General features: G+C 59.6%; 1 protein-coding gene across 1 annotated transcript; it reads right to left on the reverse strand.

Annotated features, from left to right (window-relative positions):
* Positions 1-5,910: 5,910 nt before the first annotated feature.
* LOC118974889 (butyrophilin subfamily 3 member A2-like) lies at positions 5,911-11,356 on the reverse strand (the record flags this gene model as incomplete). The annotated part of the gene is made up of 5 exons (XM_037028459.1): positions 5,911-6,846; positions 7,536-7,602; positions 7,812-8,012; positions 9,256-9,537; positions 11,008-11,356. Coding segments are annotated over 5 exons (909 nt in total), but the record flags the coding sequence as incomplete, so codon positions are not given.
* Between the last annotated feature and the right edge of the window lie 1,809 nt (positions 11,357-13,165).

The following is a 13,165-nucleotide window of genomic DNA, read 5'->3' on the forward strand; positions in this document are numbered from 1 at the left end:
CATCTTCACCCACCATGACCAGGATGGGCTCAGGGGGTCCAAGCACAGCAAACTCAGCTGGTCATCAGAAGGGGGGCTCCGTCAGAGTGAGCAGGGCCAGAGGGCCAGGGGGTGTCCCAGGCGGGGAGGGCGACGTGACAGACACCTAGACAGGAACTCAGTCCTAACACAGGTGCCATGTGGACCGGCCCTGCAGGGGCAGGTAGAGTCCCGGGTTCTGGCTGGGCCCAAAAGTAAGGGATTCAGACACAGACACAGGGCAGGTCCTACCTGAGCAGGGGCTGAGCAGCGGGACCGTGACCAGGCAGACAGTGAGGACAGGCAGAAGGGGGACCAGGCACCGTACCATCCTGACTGCTGTGCACAGGGAGAGGCCAGCAGACGTTGGGGAGCAGTGACCACCTAGAAAGGGGAGAATTCCACATGCAGAGGCTGCCTCTGGTACCACCCTGATCACTGGTGACCCCAGAGCCTCCTCTGCAAATGTCCCCTTGGGCGTCTCTTCACCTTGGATCCCACCATGGAAGTCAGACAGGAAACGTGGAGCGGTAATATACGGAAGTACCTTATCCCTCGGCAGCAGGGAGCACCGGGCTCTCCTGTGCGAACCTGCTCAGAAGCCCTCCCCTGCCCACACTTCCCTGCCCCAGCCAGGTGCCTGCCCCCAGCACCACCTCTGAGGGCTGGCCCCTGTGCTCTGAGCCCCCGATCCCACTGCTGCCCCCTGCAGGCCGAGGTCCGCACAGCAGCCAGCGCCTCCTGCCCCCTCACCTCCTTCCTGCTCAGCCCCTCCCACAGGGTCCTTGTCACCCAGGGCAGAAGCCCATGGTCTTTGCACCCTGTGCTTTAAATCACCTGGATGGTCTAGAGTCTAAGAGTTTCCAGAGTGGGGAATATATGCCCACATATTTTGGAGGATATTTCCTGTTTTTCATTCCTATCACAGACCATTTTAAAACATAAAACGTAAAACCATGAAACCTGCATAACTCACAATGGTAATTACCTCCTTCGTTTCATGGGACTGTGAACACCTGTGGAGGCATCTGGCCACATGTACACAAGGGGGGCCCAGAAGGAGAATTTACTCGTAAAAACTGCGTTTTTATTCTCATACCTTCACCCCCCAGTCACCCTCAAATGCTCTGCCCTGGAAGGGGGACACCCACGGAGACATCCCTCCACTGCACTGAACACTCTCTGGACCCGGTTACTGTGATGCCTCTTAGTGGTTCTGCCATTTTATGTCATGTCTTACATGTCTGGATGTTTCCCTTTGGGGACTCGTTCATGTAGGAAAGAAAAATTAGTTGCTCTGGCTGAGACTGGGTGAATAGGGAGGGGCATGTGGGTTTTTGGTCAGAAACTGCTGAACACTCAGCACAGGTGGGCAGGTAAATCGCCTGTCGTGAACCGGGCCAACGCTCTGGAACAGTCGTCAAACACAATTCACTGAAGCCCAACACAGTGTCTCACAACAAGGCCAGCTGGTCACCAATGCAGACTAGCTCCTGGAACGCCCAACACAGTGTCTCACAACAAGGCCAGCTGGTCACCAATGCAGACTAGCTCCTGGAACTCTCCCCTAGTGGGGGAGCCCGGACCACAAGGGGCCCGCCCTCCAGAAGGTAATTCCCGGTTTGTCTGTGTTTTCTGTTTTTGGTTCAGTCACTCGTGTCACGCTAAATGCCCTAAGAAATTTATCCTTAGCCCCACAGGTTACACTGCCAGGTATGGCTCTTAAAAATAAATCTTTAACAAAACGTGATCCCGAAACACACAGTGACACCACACCCTCAGTGAGAAGCTGAGAGCTCCTCCTCTGAGGTCAGGGGTAAGGACAGATGCCACCCACCTCCTCCCTGCACCAGCGCCCGGGATCCTAGCAACAGCGGTCACGCAAGACGGAGACAAGAAGAAACACCAGAGAGGGCGACGGAGCCCTTGCACGGCTGGCAGACAGCAGGATGCACCGTGTGGGGCCGATAGAGGGGGCTCGGAAACCTCTGAGGACGTGGAAATGAGTGTGGAGAGGCCACAGGACCCGAAGTGGACACCACGTGCCCTTCCACACAGCAGTGACATGTAACCGGTGTCACCAGCCCCTCCTGCAACTGCACCACAGAGCAGAAAGCACCTGGGGACAAGTGCACCCAGAGAGTGGACAGTCTGCGCCCTGACGGCCATAAGAACCGAGAAGGGGGACACGCCATGGGGGACACGCTCAGCTCAGGGTCGGCAGGAGCAACACTGTCACACCGTCCTTGCTGCCTGAAGCCAAGCGCACACCCAGGCTGTCCTTGTCAAAACACCGATGGCCTCCTTCTCAGAAGGACAAGGAATCCTAAAGTGTAATTATTTTAAATCCCCTGCATTTATTTGTCGCTGAGACACACCTGTCTGGGGGGGGGCGGGGGGGAGTCTGCCACCTTTTTAACTGGCTTGAGGCCCTGCTCAGATTTAAGCGCCCACCCCCTCCTCGACCAGTGCAGGGGACTGTGGTCTGGGTTGGAGGGGCAGAACCCGAGCTCCCTCCCAGACTGCGGGACACACAGAGGTGCTGGGTGAACCCTTGTGGGCCCCTTTCTGGGACAGCGGCCCTGAAACCAGGGGACCTCCAGTGGACCCTTTCACCACAGATGCATGTCATCCTCGTAAACACAGGTCCCGGCTGCCTCCTCACCCTGTTCTCCCAGGACACCTGCCCTTGGGGTGATTCCTACCAGCTGGGTCCAATAGGGGCACGCTGCAGAAACCAGGGGGCCCCGTGCTGCCCTGCACCCACTCACCCCCCCAGCACTGGGCAGGTGGCGGGCACGTGGTCTCCCAGTTGGGGTGGGCCAAGGGGGACCCAGGCTCCCTCGGGCTGCACTCCGTGACGTGATCCACGTCACAGACTCTGCACATGTGGGAGCCTGTGAAGGGGGAAGCACACAGGTGATGGTGGGGCCCAGGGCACAGACCACACCTGGTCCCTGCAGCCTCTGCCTGAGGAGGCGCCACAGCACCTGGTGGCTGGTCCCCAGCACAGCACCGACCCTTAGTCCAGTCTCCTTGGGACCTTCTGGACTGATAACTTGGCTCCACGTGTCCCAGGGACTGGGGGCCTGACTCACCCTCGGCTCTTCCTGACATCCTGCAGCTGGGGGAAGAGGGGTGCTGAGGGGTCGCCCCTGAGCCCACCACTACCCTCGGGGTCGCTCTGCAGCTTCCAGGACAGGGCGCAGGGCAGCCCAGGTCGTTCAGGAACAGGCTTCCGCCCCATCCGGCTAGAGTTGATTTTTAGCAAATAAAAGGCCGGGCTTCTTAAGAGACTATCTCCGCTCATTCCCCCGAAGGGGCAGCTTTGCTGTGGACAACCGCAGCAACTATCCTAACCCCGCGCATCCGCCCCAGTCTCCGCGCACTGCTCTTCCCCCAGCAATCAAACCTGGGGACCCAGGGCTGCGAGCCAACACTCCTCCCACCCGCTTCCCCGCCCCCACTTCCTGGGGTGGCAGCCAACGCTACCCCGCACCCCCACCCGGAGCTGGTCGGAAAGGGGTGCAGGGTTCTGCTTCCTCACACTTTCCCTACATTCAGGGACTCCGTCTGCCAGGCTCCGCGGAGGCCCCTGCAGAACGTGGACGGTCTCCAGTTCCCCAAGAAAACTGGGGACCCACCTCAGGTCCGCCTCACCAGCCTGACATGTACCAGGGCACGAACCCCACGGACCGGTCTAGGGGACTCCGTGTTAGGAACCAGGCCACAAGTGAACTCGGCCTTGTGGCCCCGACCTCTCCCGTAGAGAATCTGGGGTCCCGCAGGAGTGGGACGCGGGGCCGACCCTGAGCTGGGAAAATTCATACTCTGAGCCTCTCGGACCCCACTGGGCCGGTGCAGGCCGCAGAGCGGAACGGCCGGTTCCCCACTCCCCGCCCCTCGCCCCAGCCCCGCTCAGAACTCGCACGTTGCCCGGGATGCTGTCCAGCCCCGGGCGACACCGGCCCCGCTGTCGGGGTCTGCCCTCCGCGTGCGCCCAGCACCCACCTGCGCTCGGACCAGGAGCGGCGACAAAGTCGGGAGAGGGGCGCGCAGAGACGGGAGCGAGCCCCGCTCCGGAGCAGCGGCGAAGTCGGGTGCGGAGGTTTTACTTACTCCGCGGCCCATGTGGGTCCTCCAGGCGGGCCAACGGCGCGGGAACCGCAGACCCGTGTAGTTCGGACTGTCCGGCTCAGGGCGCCTCCCGTACAACTCCGCCCCCTAGTGGACCAGCAATTAGGGGGTTTCTTCTGCTCTAGCTTCTTCCCAGGAGACAAGGGCTCCCACTGAGTCACCTGCAGCCAAGCCAGGAGAAGGAAATGCCGAAGAAAGCGCGTCCCCTTCAGATGGCCTAGGGGCCGATCGTCCCTCAGTCCAAGGAACTGGGTGAGACTCAGAGAGACGCACCCTGGTGTTTTCGGGACAGTTCCCCTTCCGGGCCGCGCCGGGGGGGAGGGGCCCCGGGGTGGAAGAGCGAGAAGACCTGGCCGGCCCGGCCCCGCCCCCGGCGCGGAATTTTTCTGACTCTCCTCTGGTGGCTCCAGCTCAGAGCGCTCACCGCTGGGGGGAGCCCGCTGCACCCTGGTTGGAATCGTCGTCCTTAGGCTTCTTCAGGAAGACAGGGGTGGTGGTGATGATGCCCAGACAGACCGCGGACGAGATTAAACAGCCCCCAATAAAGAGAGCTGGTGTCTGCTCTCTGAAATTGGGAAAAAGAGCGTTTCTCAGTCACGCCAAAACCGGCCATATTTTCCAGCAGCCGCGGGGCCGAGTCCAGACAGACAGACCCCGGTGCTCTAGTGAAGGACGTGAAAGCCCTTGGTCAGGGCACCTGCACCGGGCATCCGCGGCAGCGCCACTTACATCGGGGAGACAGGGGCCCCCTCAGTGAGATGCACAGACGGACTGACAGAACGGCTGTGTGTGTGCACCAATGACGCATGCACTGGAACCGTGCCATTGCAGCACCGTGGACAGACGGGGGACGGGGCTCTATGAGGCACTCAGAGACACACCCCCCATGTGACCCTGTTACATGAGCCCCAAACACCACCCAATGTCGTGAGATGTCCCCTCTGACCCCTCCAGGGGGTTTGTCGTGTTCAGACCTTGCAGGGAGGTCTTTGGGTCATTGAGTTCGTTTCTGTGTCTGCTGTGACGTCAGGGCCCAACTCCTCCTGGGCCTGGGGATGTCCAGGGTCCGCAACACCACTTACTGAGAAGCTGTCCTTGTCATAGAATGGTCGGGGCCCAGTGTCTGTCTGATTAAAAATGTTCCCAAGTCCGTGAGCAGGACAGTGAACACACCATGTGTGTCTGTCTGCACCTACATCTGAGTGTCACTCAGCCACACAGAGAGGTGAGGCCCTGGCAGGTCCTACTATGACACAGGGGCTGGGGACTCGAGCCTGAACGAGAGAAGCCGGGCACACAAGGCCACATGTCATTGGACTCCGTGTGTGTGACAGGTCCTTCTGCCTCTCTGAAAACTGCCCCTTGGTGCCCCCCACCCTGGCATCTTCCTGGTTTGGCGGTGACTTTCTGTGCAACGCAGGCGAGGTCCCTGACTCACTGCGAGTGATGCCAGCCCGTGTCCTTTCCAACTGTGTTACAACCCGTGCACCCCTCGCCGCCACTGTGCTCAGTCTGGGCACCATGCGCCCACCGTCCGCTCTCCCCGCCGTCCGCTCTCCCGTCGCTGCCACTGCTCGGGGCGCAGGTGGGTCGGCAAAGGCCTGGGGAGGGCGGCCCCTGACAGCGGCGGCCCCCGTTTCGGGGCTGTGCACCCACAAACCTTGCCTGAGGTTCCCTTGACTCTGTGGATGACGTCACCTCCCAAGGACAACACACCCAAAGTTGTCCCCACAACAGGAATGACAGAAAACACAATTTAGAATATACATTTTACTGGCTGAAAAAAGTTATACAAACATGTAAAAACACCATGGAAGAGAAATTTTACCACTTCAATAAAACTAGTAAAATCACGTATGCTTAAACATCTAGAGAACTGGACAAAGGCCTCTATAGCTAGCATGTGACAGGAACTGTGCACATGCCCCACCCCAGCTGACCTAGTGACAACTGACAGTGGCTGCTGGTTTGTCTGTTATGAACTGACTTATAAGTGTCACCCAGGTATGGCCCTCCCAAGTGGAAGCCTGGGGACATCACAGTGCCTGGGAGACCAAAGAGTGAGCCACTGAGGTCACACAGAGGACCAGCCAGCCCTCCTGGCCTCTGTGTCCCCGAGGAGGCCCCGGCACCTGGGCGCACTGAGTGCACCCAGCGGGTCCTCCCTGAGCAGCTCAGGCCCCCGGAGTCCCCTGAGGGGCAGCCCGTGGGCCCCGTGGGCCGCAGGCAGAGGGCCCCCAGCAGAAGCTTCCCGTAGAACCTACTTGGACACGGAGGGGCTCCGTCCCACCTGGGATCTGGGAAGGCGCCCCCAGGAAGGGACCTGGGTGGGGGGTCAGACCCCAGGATGCCGCTGAGTCACAGCCGTTGACAAAAAGGCCAACTAGTTCGGGGGCTCTGCGTCCTTACTACCTAAGATATCTTCCGCAACCAGCTTGTTTGTAATATTTTCCAGACATTCCCGCAGCCGCATCTGACAGAGGGCCGCCATGAGCCTGGAGGGGGTCGCCGCGCGCCCCAGCTTGTTCTGCCAACACAGCAGCATCGTGTGGTGCTGCTCCCGCAGGTTCCCCGGGTTCTCGTGCTCACAGATGACGATGTCGTTCTCCTCCAGTCCCGCCAGCCTCATGAACATCCTCCAGTGACTTTTGGGAACCTCCTGCCCAAATTCGAAGGAGATCCTATTCATGGCTGAAAAAAGGAAATCAAGGAGGGACACTTGGCCTCGATCCTGGAAGGCAGGCGTGGCTTGGGCTGTGTGCGCTGTGAGTGTCCAGCCGACAACCAGGGCCCGGGGTCAGGGGAGGCCCTGGGTGCCCAGGCGGCCCTTCGCTGAAGGGACCAGGCTCGGGGACAGGAGAGCGCAGTAGAAGGTGACCTGGCCAGGCTCCTGACAGGCCTGACACTCATTCACATGGAACCAGTGACCCCGGGAGAAGGGCCTGGGGCCAGAGGGTGGGAAGCCTCAGGGGTGACACGTCCTCTGAGGCGGCCCCCTCCAGTGCAGCAGGACCAGAGCGGCTGTGCCAGCAGCAGGGCGAGGTCTGTAACCTCACTGGGCTCCCGACTGTCCCACCTTTGGACATCACGTGGTGGGGTGGGTCCCCCTGAGCCGTCAGGGTGAGAGTAAAAGCACCACCCAGCATGTCATCAGAGCTAAAAGAAATGCGCACCCTCATGCCTCTGACAGCAGGGCCACAGCTCCGGGGCCTCACCAGGCCAGGGTGGATTTATGGCTCCCCAGGTGTGTGGACTCCAGCGCCCCCTTGTGTGGAGAGGCTGCAGTCTCTCCCCACGGAGAGACCACTGCCTGGGACCCACATCAGTGTCCCCATTCCTCCCCCTGGGCAGTTAGGGGTGAGGAGTGGGGCCAAACTAACCGAGAACAAAGGCTGAGATGCAGGTCTGGGGCACTCCCGTGGTCGGCACCTGCTCTTTTTGTCCACCCTGCAGGGAACAACATGTGGAGTCAGTGACCTTGTCACCAGGGACCCCCAGGATGCGCAGGGGTTGGGATGGGGACTTACTGAGCTTGTCCTGCAGCTTCTCTGCAAATGAACAGAAAAAGGCAGTCCCATAAGGGGGATACAGAGCAGGATCCGGAGGTGGGTGTGGGCTGGGCAGGGAGGTGGAGGCCACCTGCAGCTGGGCCTCACCTTGGGCGCTTCCCACCCACGGCAGCTCTGCCTGCGCCGCTGCTGTCTCACCTAGAGGTTTCTCCACCTTCTGGGACGGGGCCTGGATCCTCTTTTCCCGTCGCCACAGGCAGCAGCACAGTCCCAACAAGACCACCACAGGAACCAGCAGGAATAGGGCAATGAAGGCCATCCGACACTCTGCGTTCCTGAAGAAGGGGCCTGCGAAGGGGTAGCGTCATCCCCTGAAATGACCTTCCCGTCCCCGGAGTGCCCAGCACTCTTACTGTCACACAGTAGGGACCTTTCTCCTGGAACGTCTGCCTCCCCCCTGGGATCAGATCGAGTACGGAGCCGAACACAGTGTCACTGAAGTCGCCTCTCCACCCCACCACCACCAATCATTATCTGCCCCCAGTCAGCAGAGACTGGTGAGGAAGAACAGAACTCTGGGGCTGCAGGGCCTGGGTTCCAGCACCGGGTCCCCTGCCTGACCAGTGCTGTGACCCTGAACTAATGACGTCACCATCTGTTGCTGGCGTCCTGATCAGTGAGAGCATTAAGTTAATGCTTGTACAGTGCCCGACACAGGGTGAGTGCCACGCAGGTTTCAGTAAGTTGTGAAAACTAAATATTTTATCTTTACAGTGAAACCAGCCCCCATGCAGGCGGTGTGCCTGCCGTCCTCTCGTCCTGTCTCGGGGACCCGCCCGCTCCAGCACAGCGAGCAGGGCTGAGTCTCTCCCGAGGGCAGCGCCCACGGGGCACCCGGTCCCCTAGGTGGGCACATCCAGGCTCTGCCCTTTGTCACAGGGATCACTGGTTTCAAAATACCCGGTCACAGGTGTCACGTCCCCCTGCTGCAGGCCGGCCTGTAGGGTTGTCCCCAGAATCCGGGTTTGCGTCAATCACTGAGCAGTTGGGATGCAGATGGTCATGTGTCCCCAATAGCACAGGTGCCCATCCACAGCAACACCATTCAAACCATGAGCACAAGGGCCTGAGGGACTGTCTCCCCGCAGTCGGCCACCAGAGGGCGCCACCACCTCGTTTTCACTTCTGCTGCCAGTTTCACAGGTGAAAATAGTTCCCTGTGCCCTCACACTTGGCATCCTCCTGTGAGTTTCACCTTTCTGTGACCTGACCATTCCCGTTTCTGCCCTTTTATCTACTGTATCCTTTATACTGAAAGGACATGAGCTCTCTCACTGAGATTCGGGTTGTACCTATTATTCCCCCTCCCGGTGTGCTTGCTGATCTTTACCATCTGTCCCCAAAGCCCATGCCTGGCACCCTGTGGGGCAACAGGAAGTGCTCAGAAGGGGTCTGTGACATAAACCACTTCAGGAGAAGGAGCCCCAGGTCCCTGTGCCCTCTGTGCCCCCCAGGGACCCAGGCCAGCAGCAGACCACTGCACCTCCCCCAGGGGCACCCAGGAGCCCAGGGCAGAGGGCAGGGCACTCACCTGGGATGGAAAGCCAGGCTGACCTCTCCTGGCCCAGCAGGGGGTTTCTGATGACACAGGAGACCTCCTCTTCAGAGTCTTCTTCCAGGACCACAGAGGCTGAGGCTGCATAAAGGCCCTGGGGGTCCGCAGCCTCTGTGACCACCCCATCGGAAATTCTCTGTCCCCTGGCGTCTCTCCACTCGATTTGGGGTGGCGGGTACCAGCCGGCAGACGTGCAGTTCACGCGGACCCCTCCAGCCTCATAGCCCTTCATTTTGATGTGGGGATTGGAGCCCAGTGCTGGGGAGGAAAAGTGAGCTGAATCGTGGGGGGCCCTCTGCACTGGTGGGGTCTCCATAGCAGGAGGGGCACCCACACCCACCGGCCCAGCAGGGACTCACAGGGAGCTCTCCCCAGACTGACCCCTGATGGGGACACTGCCTGACAAAGGCTGCACCCTCTTATGGGACCCAGGAGGACCTGGGCTGGAGCAGAGGCTGCTCCCCCTAAGTCCCCTTAGAGACTGCCCCGCCCCCCTCTCCCGGCCCCAGACAGGCTGGTCCCAGGCACAGCCCCTCCCCCCACCTTGGGCAACCATGGAGGTGGTGCCCCTTGGCCTAAGGGGTTTGGCACCCACTGCCCATCTGTCCTGCCTGTCCTGTGGGGAACGTGCCCTCCTGTGAGCAGGAAGAGACTCAGGGTGTCCTGTGGCCGCCTGGAGGTGACGTGTGTCCAAGGCCCCTCGGGAGGCTCTGGCTGCACCTACTGCCAGGCCCCTCGGCTCTCCCTCCAGGGTCCTCCCCCCAGAAGTGTGTACAGCGAGGTTGTGCAGGGGGAAAACTTTCCCATGGAGGACAGTGGACCCAGGGCCAGGAAGAGAGGAGTTACTGCCACCTGTCCCCACCCCCTGAACACAAGGAGGGGGGAGGAAGCCCTGTGAGGACCAGAAAACACAGAGTCCTGCAGGGAGGGCTCCATCATCCACGCTCTACCAGGGCCCCTGCACTGGAAGCCACAGGGCAGGGCTGTGTCCAGGGAACTCGAACTGCAGCCCTGAAGTCCGGACACGAGGGCTTTCATGGGTAGCACCTCAGACAGGGCGCTTGGTCACTGGGATGGGTCAGGGCCACTCAAGGGTCGGGGGACAGCAGACAGGAAACAGGAACTGTGTGCAGTGACCAACCTCCCTGTGCCGGCTGAGAGTGACCAGTGACATCCTCGCACCATCCTGACAGTGTACCCCCAGAGCACAGCGCTGCTTCGGCACCCCCCCAAACCGCACAGGGTGCTCCCTGACGCCCTCTCTGAGACCCCCCGGCGTCCCCGTCCCCAGGTGAGCGTCCTCCCCCGCTGCACCAAGGACGGACACAGCCTGATCAACTGCGTGTGTGTTCCCGGGAGTTCGTGGGGGACGTGGGCCCCACAGGCCAGCCTCCTGGACACACAGCAGCGGGCACTGGGGGGTCCTCGGCCACGGTCTGGGTCACACTGAACCCAAACACCCATGTGCCTCCCACTGCGGGGAGGTGTCCTCATCCTTCCCGTCCCCAACCTTTCCCCTGCTGAGACTGGGGGGTGGCACCAGGGACTCTGTACTGGATGCAGGAGGAAGTCACCCTGGGGGACACCTGGGTCTGTCACAGGCCTCAGAGGCGCAGAAATGGGGACAGGGGGGCCGTTGCTGGTGAGCAGCCGCACCTGCTCTGGGGTAGGTTTGCAGCCTCGGCCCCTGGCCCACAGGGAGGAGCCCAGAACAAACCTGGGACTCACCTGCCACCTGCAGCTCCACCTGGGCTTTTGCAGAGAAGTCTCTGTCTTGGAAATAACACAGGTAGGTCCCGTTGTCCGAGGCACTGACATTGCGAATCTGCAGAGCAGCCTTCCCCACAGTGACGTCCTCTCTTAACACCGAAGTTCTCCCTCGATACTCCTCCGCCGGCGTGCCCTCCTGCCCGTGTGCATACGTGTGCACTATCTGCCTGAGGCTGGGTCGCACCCACATCAAGTCCATGGTCTCAGCATTCATCTTTGGGGACAGGTGACAGGGCAGGTGTGCGTCTTCACCCACCATGACCAGGATGGGCTCAGGGGGTCCAAGCACAGCAAAGTCAGCTGGCCATCAGAAGGGGGGCTCCGTCAGAGTGAGCAGGGCCAGAGGGCCAGGGGGTGTCCCGGGCAGGGAGGGCGAGGTGACAGACACCTAGACGGGAACTCAGTCCTAACACAGGTGCCATGTGGACCGGCCCTGCAGGGGCGGGTAGAGTCCCGGGTTCTGGCTGGTCACCCTGATCACTGGTGACCCCAGAGCCTCCTTTGAGGAGGGCCAGCCCCTGTGCTCTGATTCCCTGATCCCTCTGCTGCCCCCTGCAGGCCGAGGTCCGCACAGCAGCCAGCGCCTCCTGCCCCCTCACTTCCCTCCTGCTCAGCCCCTCCCACAGGGTCCTCCTCACCCAGGGCAGAAGCCCATGGTCTTTGCACCCTGTGCTTTAAATTATATGACTGTTTTAGGGGATGGCTGGGTTGGGGTGCATTTTTCAGGGAAAATGGAGACAACTGTACTTAAACAATACCAATAAATACATAATAAATAAATAAAAATAATAAAATTATATGAATGTGTTAAAGTCTAAAAGGTTCCAGAGTGGGGAATACATTTCCACATATTTTGGAAGATATTTCCTGTTTTTCATTCCTATCACAGACCATTTTAAAACATAAAACGTAAAACCATGAAACTTACATAACTCACAACGGTAATTACCTCCTTCGATTCATGGGACTGTGAACACCTGTGGAGGCATCTGGCCACATGTACACGAGGGGGGCCCAGAAAGAGAATTTACTCATAAAAACTGCGCTTTTATTCTCACACCTTCACCCCCCAGTCACCCTCGAATGCTCTGCCCTGGAAGGGGGACACCCACGGAGACGCCCCTCCACGGCCCTGAACACTCTCTGGACCCGGCGACTGTGATGCCTCTTAGTGGTTCTGCCGTTTAATCTCACATCTTACATGTTGAGATGCTTCCCTTTGTAGATCCTGTTCATCCGGGAAAGAAAAATAGTCGTTCTGGGTGAGATCGGGTGAATAGGGAGGGTGGGGCACGTGAGGTTGGCCAAAAAACTGCTCAACATTCTGCACAGTGTGGGCACGTGGTCTGATAAATCACCGGTCGTGAACTGGGCCAACGCTCTGGAATAGTCGTCAAACACAATTCACTGAAGCCCAACACAGCCTCTCACAACAACGCCAGCTGGTCACCGATGCAGATGGGCTCCTGGAACTCTCCCCTAGTGGGGCGCCTGGACCACAAGGGGCCCGCCCTCCAGAAGGTAACTTCTGGTGGTTTTTCCAGTCCCTCCTCGTATACCAAATATCCTGTGTTTTTTTGTCTGTTTGTTTATGATATTAGTTATGTATTTTTAGAGAGTGACAGGGAGTAATAAAGAGAGGGAGAGAAACACCCCTTATTGGCTGCCTCTGGCTCGCCCCTCCCTGGGGGCCTGGCCTACAACACAGGCCTGTGCCCAGACTGGGAATCCACCAGCCACCCTTTGGTTCGCAGGTCAGACCTCAAACCACTGAGCCACCCCAGCCAGGGCTGAAAAGGTTTTTCCTTAGTCCCACAGACTACACTGTCAGGAATTACTCTTCCTGAAACACTGACCCTGCATCACAAAGCAGAAAGCACCTGGGGACAAGTGCACCCAGAGAGTGGACAGTCTGCGCCCTGACGGCCATAAGAACCGAGAAGGGAAATGAAGGGGGGACACGCCATGGGGGACACGCTCAGCTCAGGGTCGGCAGGAGCAACACTGTCACACCGTCCTTGCTGTCTGAAGCCAAGCCCACACTCAGACTGTCCCTGTCAAAACGCCGATGGCCTTCTTCTCAGAAGGACAACAAAGAATCCTGAAATTTATAGGG

This window comes from Sturnira hondurensis, unplaced genomic scaffold (assembly GCF_014824575.4).
Source record: "Sturnira hondurensis isolate 20B ecotype Veracruz unplaced genomic scaffold, ASM1482457v3 Scaffold0019930, whole genome shotgun sequence".
NCBI classification, from domain to species: domain Eukaryota; kingdom Metazoa; phylum Chordata; class Mammalia; order Chiroptera; family Phyllostomidae; genus Sturnira; species Sturnira hondurensis.